At 28.5% G+C, this 14,704-nt stretch overlaps 4 protein-coding genes across 6 annotated transcripts; all 4 read right to left on the bottom strand.

Annotated features, from left to right (window-relative positions):
• Positions 1-1,421: 1,421 nt before the first annotated feature.
• LOC130665220 (uncharacterized) lies at positions 1,422-2,819 on the bottom strand. Its single transcript, XM_057465527.1, has 4 exons — positions 2,070-2,819; positions 1,759-1,830; positions 1,610-1,699; positions 1,422-1,532 (listed from the first exon to the last, which is right to left on the bottom strand). Exons 1-4 carry the CDS (start codon positions 2,817-2,819, stop codon positions 1,461-1,463), a joined length of 984 nt encoding a protein of 327 aa, XP_057321510.1. The 3' UTR covers positions 1,422-1,460.
• A 734-nt stretch (positions 2,820-3,553) lies between these two features.
• On the bottom strand, positions 3,554-7,948 carry LOC130664489 (putative gustatory receptor 28a). 3 transcript variants are annotated; one of them, XM_057464430.1, is made up of 7 exons: positions 6,740-7,948; positions 6,581-6,652; positions 5,970-6,059; positions 4,510-5,898; positions 4,088-4,159; positions 3,931-4,020; positions 3,554-3,860 (listed from the first exon to the last, which is right to left on the bottom strand). In XM_057464430.1, exons 4-7 carry the CDS (start codon positions 5,500-5,502, stop codon positions 3,792-3,794), a joined length of 1,224 nt encoding a protein of 407 aa, XP_057320413.1. In that variant the 5' UTR covers positions 5,503-5,898; positions 5,970-6,059; positions 6,581-6,652; positions 6,740-7,948; the 3' UTR covers positions 3,554-3,791. The 3 variants fall into 3 exon arrangements, with proteins under 3 accessions (XP_057320413.1, XP_057320414.1, XP_057320411.1); XM_057464431.1 differs by lacking the exons at positions 3,554-3,860; positions 3,931-4,020; positions 4,088-4,159; XM_057464428.1 differs by lacking the exons at positions 3,554-3,860; positions 3,931-4,020; positions 4,088-4,159 and having other exon boundaries at positions 6,581-7,948.
• Positions 7,949-8,064: 116 nt separating this feature from the next.
• LOC130664500 (putative gustatory receptor 28b) lies at positions 8,065-9,730 on the bottom strand. Its single transcript, XM_057464442.1, has 4 exons — positions 9,689-9,730; positions 8,421-8,492; positions 8,243-8,332; positions 8,065-8,168 (listed from the first exon to the last, which is right to left on the bottom strand). The coding sequence occupies exons 1-4, from the start codon at positions 9,725-9,727 to the stop codon at positions 8,097-8,099; spliced, it is 273 nt and encodes a 90-aa protein (XP_057320425.1). The 5' UTR covers positions 9,728-9,730; the 3' UTR covers positions 8,065-8,096.
• A 1,455-nt stretch (positions 9,731-11,185) lies between these two features.
• Positions 11,186-13,672, bottom strand: LOC130664491 (putative gustatory receptor 28b). The gene is made up of 4 exons (XM_057464433.1): positions 12,617-13,672; positions 11,563-11,634; positions 11,396-11,485; positions 11,186-11,324 (listed from the first exon to the last, which is right to left on the bottom strand). The coding sequence occupies exons 1-4, from the start codon at positions 13,634-13,636 to the stop codon at positions 11,256-11,258; spliced, it is 1,251 nt and encodes a 416-aa protein (XP_057320416.1). The 5' UTR covers positions 13,637-13,672; the 3' UTR covers positions 11,186-11,255.
• Between the last annotated feature and the right edge of the window lie 1,032 nt (positions 13,673-14,704).

Raw genomic sequence — 14,704 nt, 5'->3', positions numbered from 1 at the left:
AAAGTAATATAGAGAAAAAAAAACGGTCAATATATTAGACGATATCAAATGATATTAATATTAAGGGTATAGTACTTTGTCTTAGAATTTTTTTCTGAGTCAATTATTTTTTTTCATTATGATAATAAATTACAATTTTATTTAATCATCAACAGAACAATTATTCACGTCGATACAAAAATAATTAAAAATTTAATTGTTCAATGCATGTAGTGAAGATAATAATGATAACAGACAAGGGCACACGCACAAGAAAATTATTTAATATTCAGGTTTTATAATTTATGAAAATGCCTACTAATAATAAATCGACTGATCGTGATAAATAGTCTATTACATTAGGGTGTTTCAAAAAAATCGACTTTTGTTATTTCTTCAAATGGCCAGCAAATTCTTTTAGAGAATTTAACGCTCTACAAAAAAGATCGTAAACATAATAGTCTTCTAATCTATTCTGAGAACTTAACATTAAAATAAAAATAACTAGAAAACAATGCAGAATTTCAAAAAACTTTATGAAGAATAATTTGTAGGGAATAAAATTGTCTATATAAAATAATTCATAATATTTTTCGATAAGTCTGATAGTTTTGCTGGAAAAGTAAAAAGATCTGAAAATTTATTATAAATTTGACTTCCAGCTCCAATAACTTTTGAATGGATGGATTTATCAAAAAATGATTAGAGATTTTTTTTGTAGAGCGTTGAATTTTCTACAAGAATTTGCTATGGACTGATTTATATGAGGTGCGAATGCCGAGCTAGAAAAATAAAAAAATAAAAAATTGTTTTTCCCATGTTATTTAAATGGGAAATAGAAAATTACGATCCGCGGCCTGTAAATCTTCAAATTAAGAACTCTTACTTTGACGAGGTCCTTATTTTAGCATTCTCTAAAAGAATTTGCTGGCCATTTGAAGAAATAACAATAGTTTTTTTTTTTGAAACACCCTAATATTACATACCTAGGTCAGTAAAATAAGAAAAGCCTCAGACCACATGTTTGGCCTAGGTATGGAATGTAATACAAAGTGACACCAGTTAATAAACCGGTTAAAAAGTAAAATTTGAGTTGATTAATTAGCTGATGGGTCATCATAAAACTCTATGACAATCACCAAATACGTTCCGATTGTACCAGTGATCTAAAAAAATTCAGGTTGGAAATATTGTTCACCTTTTTTTTCATTTGCAATACTATTGGCACTCTGTTTAAAAGCTGCGGTCAAGTTTGGAAAAGACCATGTTTTCCATTCTCTTTTTTATCATAATTTTATGCTATCGTTAGTGATAATTTAGATTCGTTAAATCAATACCAAGCACAAATACCGAAAATACGATTTAATGATACAATGTCTCATATTATTAAAATCCGATTTTTGAATCTTATTAATCATCAATTACAATTTAGTTAAGGTACACACGAAGTTTTGTATAAAAAACTGTAATAAATTTTTATTTTATGAATCAGGTGGCACATTAAGAGCAAATTGTATGCTAATAATGAGATAAGTTGCAATTGTGCCGGTAATCTTAAAACAAAACAATAATTAGAAAAAAAAATTTCAGATAATTATGGAACAGAAAATAAAAAACAAATTTAACTCACGATTGCTAGAAGCCTACAATCTAAAGGTATGATATCGCAAGCAGTCAATTCAATCTTCAAACTTCGGAGGTCACTCGAAAATTTCGATAGCTGCAATTTAAAAATTATTCATTATTTTAATTCAATACATAAGTTATTAATTTTTTTACTTTAGTTTTTATTCTCTCATCCATGGAATTCTGATCCGTTAGTAAATTTATCGTTCGCCCCAATTTTTTATTCTGGAAACAAAAGCAATTTTGAAATTTTTAGAAATTCAATTGATAAATCACCTGAGTTCTCAAAGGTCGTGATCAGAAATTTTGAATGAATTTTTTTAAAAATAAAATCATTAGCATTATTCATTATCTTTTGAAATATTATAAGTAAAAAGAAGTAGGAATTAAATTTTCAAAACGTTGTCGCGACATTTTAGGACTTAGCTCGCAATTTCGAAATTTATGTCATAAAACTGCCATACCTGTTTCTTTATTTTAGTGATACTTGAAGTTAACACAATGAACAGAAAAATAATCCATAGAAAACGTGTTGTATCCACTGGCCAATCATTATGTATAGCGAGTGCATTAAATAATGATAAAATAATAATATATACATGAATAATAGTTAGTACAGCGAAACAGAACATGGCAATCAAAATGGGAACTCCGTAAAAATCGCCAATATCTTGACACATTTCCCACAACTCCATGTAAGCATATTTAAGATTTTCAACATCATTAAAAAACGATTCACGCGACAGTACTTCATAGGTCACAACTAATATTTGTGGTTGAGTTGCCTTCGATTTAAACTTAACCAATCTCGAAATAGTCGAGTTGATGCTTTTGAATCTTTTGTCGACTCTATTAAGAATCATTGCGTACTGTATTATTACCCCGCTACTAATTACTGTTGGTATATTTACAAAGAATACTATCGATGCTGAATAGTAAAAAAAACACATTGATATTAAGCAATAAGTGATCAACAAATTGGCTATAAATATAAAATCATTGACATGATTATTCTGAATTTCATAATTCGCGCACTTGTTCAACACTCGGTCGATATTTTTGAATTGACTGTTGAGACTTATGAGTTTTTTTTGTCTAATTATATAAATAAGCGGTAGTGAACTTGCGCATAGTATTGCTATGAATATCATTTTAAGTATCACTGATATCAACGATGACTTATCACCATCCTGAGCTAATGATTTATCAAACATTCTATAGAAACCAAATATAATTATTCCCAAAGACAATAAAATATTGTAACTCGATCCAATGTAAGAAATATTGAATTCGTAGTTTCGATTCTTATTTTTACGGTTTTTGGAAGTGATTCCAGTGTCTATTGCCCAAGGCGACAGTCCAATTATTTTGAAAAATATGTGTTGAATATATATGTAACATCTCTGATACACTGAGCCATTTTGAATATAATTACTTTTTTTTAACGCAACCCAATTTGTTCCTTCCATTGTTCGATTCATTTTTTACCTCATCAATGAATCAGACCGATTTCTGATGTCTACTTTCTGGTGTCACGATTCCTACTGATGAGCAGCACGAGAATGTTGCTTGTTTCTATATCAAGATTTTACTTTTTTCTGTAATTATCATTATTTTTTTTTTCAATCTTTACTAGTATGTTGATAGTTTTAGTAAACTAGTCTGTAAGTCGCGTGCAAGATTAATGACGATTCTCTTTTCCATATTTGTTTTTTATCTTTAATCATGCTATGAATCATTATATCTAATGATGATCAATAAATTTATTTTGCTGCCCAAAAGTAATATAGAAAAAAAAGAAATGATCAATATATTAGACAATATCAAATGATATTAATATTAAGGGTATAGTACTTTGTCTTAGAATTTTTTTCCGAGTCAATTATTTTTTTTCATTATGATAATAAATTACAATTTTATTTAATCATCAACAGAACAATTACTCACGTCGATACAAAAATAATTAAGCGGTGAATTATTAAAAATTTAATTGTTTAATGCATGCAGTGAAGATAATAATGATAACGGACAAGGGCACACGCACAAGAAGATTATTTAATATTCAGATTTTATAATTTATGAGAATGCTTAAAGTCACACTAGTAATATTAGTATTGATTTAAATATCGAAGTAAAAAATAGGCACATATTTGCATAGACAATACGATTAAGAGAATTTGAATTGATTAATTAGTTGATGGTTCATCATAAAACTGTATGACAATCACCAAATACGTTCCGATTGTACCAGTGATCTGGAAAGAATTCAGGTTGGAAATATTGTTTCTAAATAAATCTATGGAATAATAAATTGAATTTTCTTACAACTGCTAGAAGAGTGCGATCCAGTGGTATAATTTCGCAAGCGGTAAATTCAACGGTCAGATACCAAAGATCGTTGGAAAATTTCGCTAACTATAATCAGAAAAATGAATTCAGTTAGGAAATTGAACTTATGAATTATTGAAGTAATTTTAGTTACTTTTTTTTTAATTTCACCATCCATTTCATATCGATCGGTAATCAAATTTATAATCCTAGAAGTTTTTTCATTCTGAAAGTATTTAAAGTGTAGAAGTAAATAAATTAAAATTAATGTGTGGTATCAATGGGATGATTTAAAACGTCACCGTAAATCTGAAATCGTGTTTTATCTCATGCCACGCACTATATTTTTCATATTACCTGCATTGAAACTGGAAATTTTAATGTCTGGCAATCGAAACAGACAAATTTCTGACTGATAGCGCGGCAAAAAAAAATTATGCGGTATTAATTCGCTTAGAAAAATCACACTGATCAGTTTCTGCCAGCTAATTCGAATTGGTGTAAAATTTGACTGTCAAAACTGCCATGGAAATTCGCAGTTTCAATGCAGGTATAGTGAGAAATATAATTGCATACCTGCTTCATTATTGTGGTCACATTAGTAGTTAATACCATGAATAAGAAAATATTTCTTGCTAAAAATGCTCCGCTCTGACATATTTTTATGTCAAATCCTCCTTGCCCAATGAATACCAAAACCGCCATGTATAAGTTCATTATATCTCTCATAGATAAAATTATGATAACAATCAACATGGGAATCCCATAAAAACTTGCAGTATCGACACATATTTCACATAATTCCACGTATGCGCGTTTAATTCTTCCAATATCATCAAGAACTGACGCACGCGATAGCGATATTTTGCTTTCCGAAGTTCCCAGTCTTAAAAGTGTCGAATTAATACTTTTGAATCGTGTTTTTATTATATTTAGAAACATTGCGTACTGCAAGATCACAAAACTACTAATAAAGTATGGAAAACTTATAATTAGTACTGCTTCCACTATCTTGTAATGAAATTGCCTTATTATTAATATGCAACATTTCATGACCAGATTGACAGTAAATATCACACAGTTGCTATTATTACTTTCTAGTTTATAATCTGCGCACTTATTTAATTTCTTGTCCAAATTTTTCAATCGTCTGTTAACTCCTATTAGCAAATTTTGTCGAATAATGTAGATGAGTGGTACCAAACTTATACACAATGTCGAAAAAAATGAAAGTTCCAATGCTATTACGTGTATTGTCGGTAGCTCAGAAATTTGTATTGATGACATATAATTTCCAATGTGAAAAGTCAACGCAACGATAAGAAAAAATAACAAAACATTATAACATGATCCGGCGTGTGAAAAATCACATTCAAAAATTCCATTTTCAACCCTTCCGTTTTTGCGGAATATTCCTGCCGTTTTCACGTTCCACGGCAACAATCCAATTACTTTAAAAAATATTTGTTGAATAAATAGAAAATATCCGGAACAAACTGAATCATCTTGACTATAATTACAAGTTTTTTTTGATTTTTTCAAATTTATTCCTTTCATTATTCGCTTCATATTTATATTTATTAATATATCAGAGCTACGTGTTTACTTTGCAGGGTCACGATTGCTAATAATCAGAAGCACGAGAAAAATAATTAAGTTATTTATTATTAAAAATTTAATTGTTCAATGCATATATATGAAGATAATAATGATAACAGACAAGGGCACACGCACAAAAAGATAATTTGATATTTAGATTTTATAATTTATGAGAATGCGCATTAATAATGAATCGAATAGTAGTGATGAGAAACGCGAATATCACACCAGTAATATTATATCGATTTTAAATGAGAAACAAAAAATGGACAAACCGATTTAGGAAAATTTAACTGACTAATTAAAAGATTTGCGAGCAGTAAACTGCACCACAATCACCAAATAGGTTGCGATTGTGCCAGTTATCTGAAAAAAATTTGAAGTTTGAAATACTGTCTCTTAATAAATCTACGGAATAAAAAATGAAATTATCTTACAACTGCTAGAAGAGTACGGTCCAGTGGTACGATGTCACAAGCGGTGAATTCAACGGTCAGATACCAAAGATCGCTGGAAAATTTCGCCAACTATAATGAGAAAAATCAATTTCGCATCAAAATTCAACTAAACTGTTAAATTAATAATAAGTTAATAATTTGAAAATTAAAATACAAAAGGGATTGAATTTTCATAACTAGATATTTGAGTTGTATTTTCAATGAAAAAAGCTTTAAATTTAATATACGTAATTTATTAATCAAGCTGGTATTTAAAATTAAGAAAAAAAATATGAATTTTAATAAACGTACTTAAGATTTATACTTGATTTTTAAATTTTCAAAGCAAGTATTGAAAATTCTAAAACATATATTGAATTTTGAAAATTCTATTTGAAATTTCATAATACTTATTTGAAAATTCAAAAAAAAGTATTTGAAAATCCAAAGTGTTAATTTGAAAATTCAAAAACGTGAATTTTAAATTCTATATTAAATTAGTAATGAAATTTCAAGCACAAATGAATGTGTTTATTGCGTTATATACAATCTTGGAAAATTAAAACAATTTTTATACAGTGTAATCAATTATTAAAGTCAAATTTACTTACTTTTTCTTTTATTTTATCATCCATTGCATATCGATCCATGATTAAACTTATAATCGTAGCCGTTTTTTCGTTCTGAAAATATTGATAGTGTACAAATAAATAAATTTTTATCATCGCTTGAGGTCTGAAATCGTATTTCGACTGGCAAAGCAGTTTTACCTGTTTTATTATTTTTGTGACATAAGTAGTCAACACCGTGAACAAAAAAATATTTCTTACGGAGAATATTCCGGTCTGATATAATCTGACATTAAATTCTCCATTGCCCATTATTGCTGAAATTATCAGGTATAAATTAAATATATCTCTCATAGATAAAATAATAATGGCAACCAAGATGGGAATTCCATAAAATCTTGCGGTATCGTCACATATTTCGCATAATTCCACATACGCTCGTTTAATCACGGCAATGTCGCCAATAACTGACTCACGTGATAGCGATATTTTACTTTTGGGAGTCCCCAGTTTTGAAAGTGTAGAATTAATACTTTTGAATCGTGTTTTTATTATATTTAGAAACATTGCGTACTGTACGATCACAAAACTACCAACAAAGTATGGAAAACTTACAATTAGTACTTTTACCAAATCTTTGTAATAAAATTGCCTTATTATTAATATGCAACCGGTCATGATGAAATTGACTGTAAATATCACACCATTGCTATTATTAATGTCTAGCTTATAATCTGCGCACTTATTTAATTTCTTGTCAAAATTTTTCAATCGTATGTTAACTCCTATTAGCAAATCTTGACGAATAATATAGTAAAGTGGTATTACACTTATACACAATGTTGTAAAGAATGAAAGTTCAATTAATACTATTTCTAATGTCGAAAGGGAAGTAGTTTCCATTGATGATATACCATTTCCAATGTAAATATTAAACGCAACCAAAAAAAAGAATAACAAAATATTATAACATGATCCGGCGTGTGAAAAATCGCATTCGAAAATTCCATTTTCAACACTTCCGTTTTTGCGGAATATTCCAGCTGTTCTTACGGCCCACGGTAACAATCCAATTATTTTTAAAAATATTTGTTGGATAAATAGAAAAGATCGGTAACACACCGAATCATCTTGACTATAATTAGAAATATTTTTTGACTTTTTCAAATTTATTCCTTCCATTATTCGCTTTATGTATCAGAGCTGTGTTTACTTTGCAGTGTCGCGATTACTACTAATGAGAAGCACGACAATGTTGTTCGATTTCTTATCTAGATTTTACTCTTCTGTAATTATCGTGTTTTTTTTCTATTTTATATTTTTTAACACTAGTACGGTGTTACAATTTTTTTAACGTATATACTTAGTTAATTTTTTTGACGATAGATCAAAAATTTGAAATCGATTGAATTAAAAATTAAACACTCAGTTATTTATTAATAAACAGTACAATTATTTATTTATTATTTTTGTTACAATGCAGGTAAATTGCTTATAACAAACAGATAAATATTGTCATGACGATTAAAAGACTTTAGTGAATTTTTGATGACTTTTATTATTTATCAGAAATTGAGCTGATATGAAATTGTACTGCAATAACTAAATACGTCGCAATGGTACTATTGATCTGTAGTAAATATTAGATATGAAATTTTTTTTTTTTTTTTATAATTCACGGAATTAATAATAATTTAAACTTACGACCGCCAAAAGAGTACGGTTTAGTGGTATGATATTATAGGCGGTGAATTTAACAGTCAGGTGCCAGAGGTCAGTAGAAAATTTAGTTAACTGAAAAAAAAAAAATAATAATAATAAATCTTGCTACTAAATTTCGAGTGCGTATTATTTATATCAATAAAATATAAATTTTATTAACTTTTAGTTTTATTTTTTCATCCATATCATATCGATCCAGAAGCAAATTTATGATTATAGCCGTTTTTTCATTCTGAAAATGGGGACAATGTACAAATAAATAAAATTTAAAAAAAGAATGTTTAGAAAATTAAATAGTGCACAACAGGGAAAAATTACAGTTTCAAATATCAGCAAAGTCTCTCTACTTCGAAACTAAAAATTACATTATTTCTGAGGCGTAGTAAATGTTGCAATTTCATATGAGACTTAATTCAGTCCTTAAAATCGTTTCATTCATAATGAAATTTTGTAATTACTAATCACTTTATTACAAGAAGTAGTCTCAATTATTACAGTGCAAACTACAGTTGAACTAAACAATACTTGGAGTTTTTTATACGAGGGCTCTATTTTTGCACTAAAAACTGTAATTTTTACACTGCACGGAAAAAAACAAACTTTAAAAATCGGTGTCGAAAATTATAACCTGGAATCTGAACGGAAAAAAATTTACTGTTGCTGCAACAGGAGGCAGTCATGTTGCAGCAGCAGGAAAAAATCCTGTTATAGCAACAGAATTAATACTGTTGTTGCGATTAAAAGTAAAATATAATTACACAGTAAAAAATGTTGTGTCATTGCGTCAAAAAACTTAGTGTTACAAATTTTTGCGTTAAATATTTAACACTTTTTTGGATTGATTTAACAGAATAAATCTTAAATGTACACATAAAAGTGTTAAATATTTAACACAAAAATTTGTAACACTAAGTTTTTTGACGCAATCACACAACATTTTTAACCGTGTAACTATATTTTACTATTAAGTCGCAACAACAGTATTAATCCTGTCGCTGCAACAAGATTTTTTCCTGCTGCTGCAACATGGCTGCCTCCTGTGGCAGCAACAGTAAATTTTTTTCTGTGTGGGTACCAATATGGGGAATTTTAACATCCCAAATAATAAATTTTATAATACGTGTCGTCAATTTTTTAAGTGTCAGTTACGATTTCCAAAGTTCAAATAGTCATTTTTCTTGCTTAGAAAAATTTTCATACTTATCCTGTATTTATTCACGTTTTAATCATAAATGAAAACATTACTATTGAGAATAATAGTATTTACTGATCACTTTATCATTATATTACTTGTCGTTCTCAATTTATGTAGTTTAATTTTTTCCGTGTGCACTTTTTTCGATGAACTGAAACGCTCATTCTATATTTTGTATAATTAATTCACTTCTATGAATTATCGAAAGCTGTTATCAAAATACTGCTACATACCTGTTTCATTATTTTTGAGACAGTAGTAGTCAATGCCATGAACATAAAATTATTCAATATAAATAGTGCTATACATAGATACATATTTATGTCATTTTTTTGTATGCCAATCAATACTATAATCATGTAGTATAAATTATAAAGGCTCTTAATAGAAGTAATAATAACAACAATCAATATTGGTATTCCGTAAAAATTTTCGATATTGTCACACATTTCACATAATTCCACATATGCGTATTTAATACTGTCAATATCAACAAGAACAAAATCGCGCGGTATAAATACTTTACTTTTCACGGTGTCCATTTTTGAAAGCGTTGAATTTATACTTTTCAATCGTGTTTTTATTAGATTTAGTAACATTGTGTATTGTATTATCACTCCATTAGAGATTAAGTTTGGTATACTGGCAATTAATGTCTTTATTAATGATTTAAAAAAAATTTCCCTCATCATCATTATGCAACACATCATTATAAAGTGAAGTATAAATACTAAATAATTGGTATTGTTATTTTCCATTTTATAATTTGCACATTTATTCAATTTACTATCCAAATTTTTAAACTGATTAAAAACACTTATCAATAGTTTTTGCTGAATAACATAAACAAGTGGAATGACACTTGTACTTAACATTGATAAAAATCCAATTTCTAGTGATATTATTACTATATTTGGATCAGAATAAAGTTTTTCCGATACTAGATTACGTACAATATAAATATTTATTGGAACAATAATTAAAAATAATAAAACATTGTAACATGTTCCCGGGTATGAAAATTTGAATCCTAAACTTTTATTTTCAACTTGTAGATTTTTACTAAATAATACTGTCTCCATTTTCCACGGCGATAATCCAAATATTTTGAACCAAATGTGTAACATGAATGTCAAATATCGATAACACACTAGATTATGTCTTTTTAAGTTTAATTTTTCCTTCAACTTATTAAAGTTTATTTGTTTCATTTTGAAATTTGTATTTTATTTTATTTTAAAAATATGTGAAATTGTCTTCACTTTACAGAGTTACAATTATGACTGATGCCGCGAAAATGTTTTCTAATCGAATAGCTTTTTCTTTCAGGTTTATTGCGTGATTGTTTTATTTTTTTCCATTTGCACTGTTATCGATAGTTAGTTTAAAACAGAATAAAAACTCTATACAAAGTTACTAATTTATCTATTGTTCATGTTTTTTTTTATCTTTGATCAGTATTATAACATATTATTTTTTTCAATAATTACATTTTGTTACCACATATAAAGTCAACAAATTATTCGTTTTTTAACTCAAATGAATTAATTTTCATAAGTTCAACGAGTTTAATTCAAGTTTCTAGGCAATTTCTTAATTCAAATTAACTCTATTTCTTAAGGAAATTTTCTTCAACCAAAAAAGTACTTCTTGTATCGAGCGATTGATTTCTTGAAAATTTACAATAAAATAATTTTATTTAAAGATATAAATTTTTTTATTAATTGCATGTATTGACTATTGAACAAATTTCAGATTATATCGATTAGAAAAACAACACTCTTATAAATTTTAATTCAATTAATCGGACTTTGCATTAAGACCAAACTGTACGCCAATAATGAGATAAGTTGCCAATGTACCGATAATCTAAAATAAACGTGAGAAAAAATGTTTTTTAATAATTATTGAATACAACGTAAAAATTATAAATAACTCACAGTCGCTAGAAGAGTACGATCTAGGGGTATAATTTCGCAAGCAGTTAATTCAATTTTTAAATGCCAGAGATCACTGGAAAATTTTGATAACTGAAATTCAAAATTTATTTATAACTTCAATTGAATTTACAAATAAGCAAAATCATTAAAGTATAAATTTTTCTTACTTTAGTTTTTATTTTTTCATCCATTGAATTCTGATCCGTCAGATAATTAATCGTTTTTCCAAGTATTATATTCTGAAACGAAATAATGCCTAAATTACAAAAAAATTTACTTAATAAATCATGAATCGAATGAATTAAATTAATTATGTTTCCCGTAAAAAATTTAAAGGCTATTCTTCCGATTAGGACACCCCACCGATTTCACGATTTTTAACTTCCCGCTAAGAAAATTGCAAATTTTCAAAAAAGGGAAGTTATTGGTTTCGGTCCGATTTTCGAAAATCGAGTTTTCATCAGATGTCGACGTTTTGAGGTCCTAGGAAACTATTCTGACTATTCCCGGGTGGACGTCCGTGTGTGTGTGTGTGTGTGTGTGTGTGTGTGTGTGAACTTTTTTTTGTCCGACGATATCTTTGGAACAGATGAACCGATTTGAACGTACTTGGTGGCGATCGAAAGAGCTCACCAAAACTTAGTCTTGATTAGATTTTGGGGTAAATCGGTCATGTAGTTTACAAGTTATACAAAGAATAAGAATTAAAAATTTTTTTTTATTTTAGTTTTTTATTGATTTCTCAGAAACGACTTATACGATCAACTTCAAAATCTGATCAGTTCTAGAACTCAATAAAACACGTCGATTGCCGCCTCAACCATCAAAATCGGTCAATTCATTCCTGAGATATCGTGGGAGAAAGAAATGCTAAAATCGGTTTTTTTTAAAACAATGGCACACTAAAGTATTTTCGAGCTCGAAGAGCTCGAAAATGTATCCACAACAATGTTTTCGAGCTCGAGGAGCTCGAAAACAGCGGGAAGTTTTGGGGCTGGCCCGCAGGGTCAACCGATAGACAGATTTTTTATCTCACGATTTTGGCTACCGATTTCGCTAAAAATTTCAGGAAATCTTATTTATGTCATCACAAAAGATGTGTGAAGTTTTGAGCAAAATCGGTAGCCAAATTCGTGAAAATTGTTTAAATTGGCGGGGTGACCTAATCGGAAGAATAGCCAATTTAAAAAATGAGGGTTTCTATTATCAAGTCCAACATACCTGCTTTATTATTTTAGTGACACTAGAAGTGAACGTTGTGAATAAAAACGAAATCCACAATATACGGGTCGCATCCAAATGCCATATATGATGTATAAGAGGTACTCTGACTACAGACATTACTACAAAGTATAAAGTGGATATAGCTCGTATACCAAAACTCAAAATGACAATTAAAATGGGTATTCCATAAAAATTAGCAATATCATGACACATTTCTCTCAACTCCATAAAAGCCAATTTTAGATTGTCGATGTCATTAAAAACTGATTCACGTAAAAGTAATTGTTGTGTCACGGATGATATTTGCGTTTGATCTTCATTACATTTTATTGTAAATGATTTAGAAATAGTTGAATTTATACTTTTGAATCTCTTGTTGACCCTATAGAGCAGCATTGCATATTGTATTATTAAAATACCACTAATTACGGTTGGTAAATTTTCAAAAAATACGCTTATTAATGGGAAGTAGTACAGATCCATTATTATTGTACCGCCAATAGTTAATAAGAAGTTTATGACAAATATAACGTGATTGGTGTTATCCTTAATCTTTTCATAACATGCGCACTTGTTTAATACTCCGTCGATGTTTTTGAATCGGTTATTAACACTAATTAGTCTTTTTTGCCGAAATGTGTAAATGAGTGAAATAAAACTCACACAGAGTAATGTAAAATATAAAAATTCTACCATAGTTGATACTAATAATGAGTTTTGAATATTCCATAGTTTGCCGAGTAGGTTATAAAGGCTCACTGAAGAAAGAACCAAAAATAACAAAATATTGTAAAATGACCCGATGTATGAAAACTTCCATTGGAAATTTTGATTTCCAACTTTGCGGTTTCTGTTGAATATTTCAGAAAAGTCTATTGCCCATGGCGCCAATCCGAATATTTTGAAAAAAAAGTGTTGAAAAAGTAGAAAAAATCTATAATACACTGAATCATCTTGACTATAATTAGAAGAATTTTTGGACTCATTCAAATTTCGACTATCCATTATTCGATTCATATTTATTCCGTTAATGTGACAGACCGAAGTGTTAACTTTGCGGTGTCACTATTGCTACTAAAGAATAACACGGGAATGTTGTTCATTTCTAAATCTAGATTTTATTTTTTTCCGTGATTGTTGTTGCATATTTTTTTCCATGCGACACTAGTATATTGATGGTTTGAGTAAAGTTGACTATAATATGCATGCGAGGTCAAAACGGACATATTTTTTATGTTTTATTCCGTTACCAATAATATAATGAGTTCCGTTAATATAAATATAATTATGGTTATTAATTATTTAAAATATACCTGGTCAATATATATTTCTAGATGATAAAAACAACAACGCACATGCACAAGAATACCATTAAATATTCAGATTTAATAATTAATAAGAATGCTAAATTAATGAGTCATTTATATCATAAAAAAGAGATTTTTTTTGTAAGGAAAAGATTTGCGTTATTTGAATTAATAAAAATCATTTTTTGGAAAAATTATTTAGGGGAGGGTGGGGCAGAGCGGCCCCCATGGGGCAGAGCGGCCCCCCTGAAATTTTGACCAAAAAAAAATTTTTTTTTTTTCGACTAATTACTATAAATCCGATATGTTTGCGCATTTTTACCCCTACGCATGATATTTGGGGCAAAATGGACAAGCCCAAAATTTTGAAAAAGTGATTTTTTCATATTTTTATCGTCAAATTAAAAAAAATTATTATAATTCCACATTTCTAGCCCTACGCATAACACCTGGGGCAAAATGGACTAGCCGAAACTTCCGAAAAAATTATTTTTTCATATTTTTCGGCCGTTTCTCTATGTAAGAGGCAAATTTGGTCACTAAAAATTTATAAAAATTAAATTTTTTTTTTTAGTTGATAAAATTTTGAAACAAAGTAAAATTATAGAATTGATTTTTTTTTTTATTAAATAACAATTAGTAATTAAGGTAATCGAGAATGAACGATTTTTTACGCTTTAAAAAATTTTTTTCGAGTAATATAAAACCAAAAATAGTTGTCAAGAGAAAGAAGTACATTCTTAATGATAAAAACAATTAAAACAAAAAAAAAACGAAA

Source organism: Microplitis mediator, chromosome 3 (assembly GCF_029852145.1).
Source record: "Microplitis mediator isolate UGA2020A chromosome 3, iyMicMedi2.1, whole genome shotgun sequence".
Classification (NCBI taxonomy): domain Eukaryota; kingdom Metazoa; phylum Arthropoda; class Insecta; order Hymenoptera; family Braconidae; genus Microplitis; species Microplitis mediator.
This window is presented reverse-complemented; position numbering and strand designations above follow the sequence as displayed.

Excerpts from the sequence above, each read along its gene's own strand:
- LOC130665220 (XM_057465527.1), bottom strand. The coding sequence starts at position 2,819 with ATGTTTGATAAATCATTAGCTCAGGATGGTGATAAGTCATCGTTGATA. Across the intron at positions 1,700-1,758 it reads ATGAGAGAATAAAAACTAAA|CTATCGAAATTTTCGAGTGA; the intron begins GTAAAAAAATTA and ends TTTAAATTGCAG. Across the intron at positions 1,533-1,609 it reads ATTGTAGGCTTCTAGCAATC|ATTACCGGCACAATTGCAAC; the intron begins GTGAGTTAAATT and ends TTTTGTTTTAAG.
- LOC130664489 (XM_057464428.1), bottom strand. The coding sequence starts at position 7,720 with ATGGAAGGAATAAATTTGAAAAAGTCAAAAAATATTTCTAATTATAGT. Across the intron at positions 6,060-6,580 it reads ATGATAAAATAAAAGAAAAA|TTGGCGAAATTTTCCAGCGA; the intron begins GTAAGTAAATTT and ends TTCTCATTATAG. Across the intron at positions 5,899-5,969 it reads ACCGTACTCTTCTAGCAGTT|ATAACTGGCACAATCGCAAC; the intron begins GTAAGATAATTT and ends AATTTTTTTCAG.
- LOC130664500 (XM_057464442.1), bottom strand. The coding sequence starts at position 9,727 with ATGGCATTGACTACTACTGTCTCAAAAATAATGAAACAG. Across the intron at positions 8,333-8,420 it reads ATGAAAAAATAAAACTAAAA|TTAACTAAATTTTCTACTGA; the intron begins GTTAATAAAATT and ends TTTTTTTTTCAG. Across the intron at positions 8,169-8,242 it reads ACCGTACTCTTTTGGCGGTC|ATCAATAGTACCATTGCGAC; the intron begins GTAAGTTTAAAT and ends TATTTACTACAG.
- LOC130664491 (XM_057464433.1), bottom strand. The coding sequence starts at position 13,636 with ATGAATCGAATAATGGATAGTCGAAATTTGAATGAGTCCAAAAATTCT. Across the intron at positions 11,486-11,562 it reads ATGAAAAAATAAAAACTAAA|TTATCAAAATTTTCCAGTGA; the intron begins GTAAGAAAAATT and ends TTTGAATTTCAG. Across the intron at positions 11,325-11,395 it reads ATCGTACTCTTCTAGCGACT|ATTATCGGTACATTGGCAAC; the intron begins GTGAGTTATTTA and ends CGTTTATTTTAG.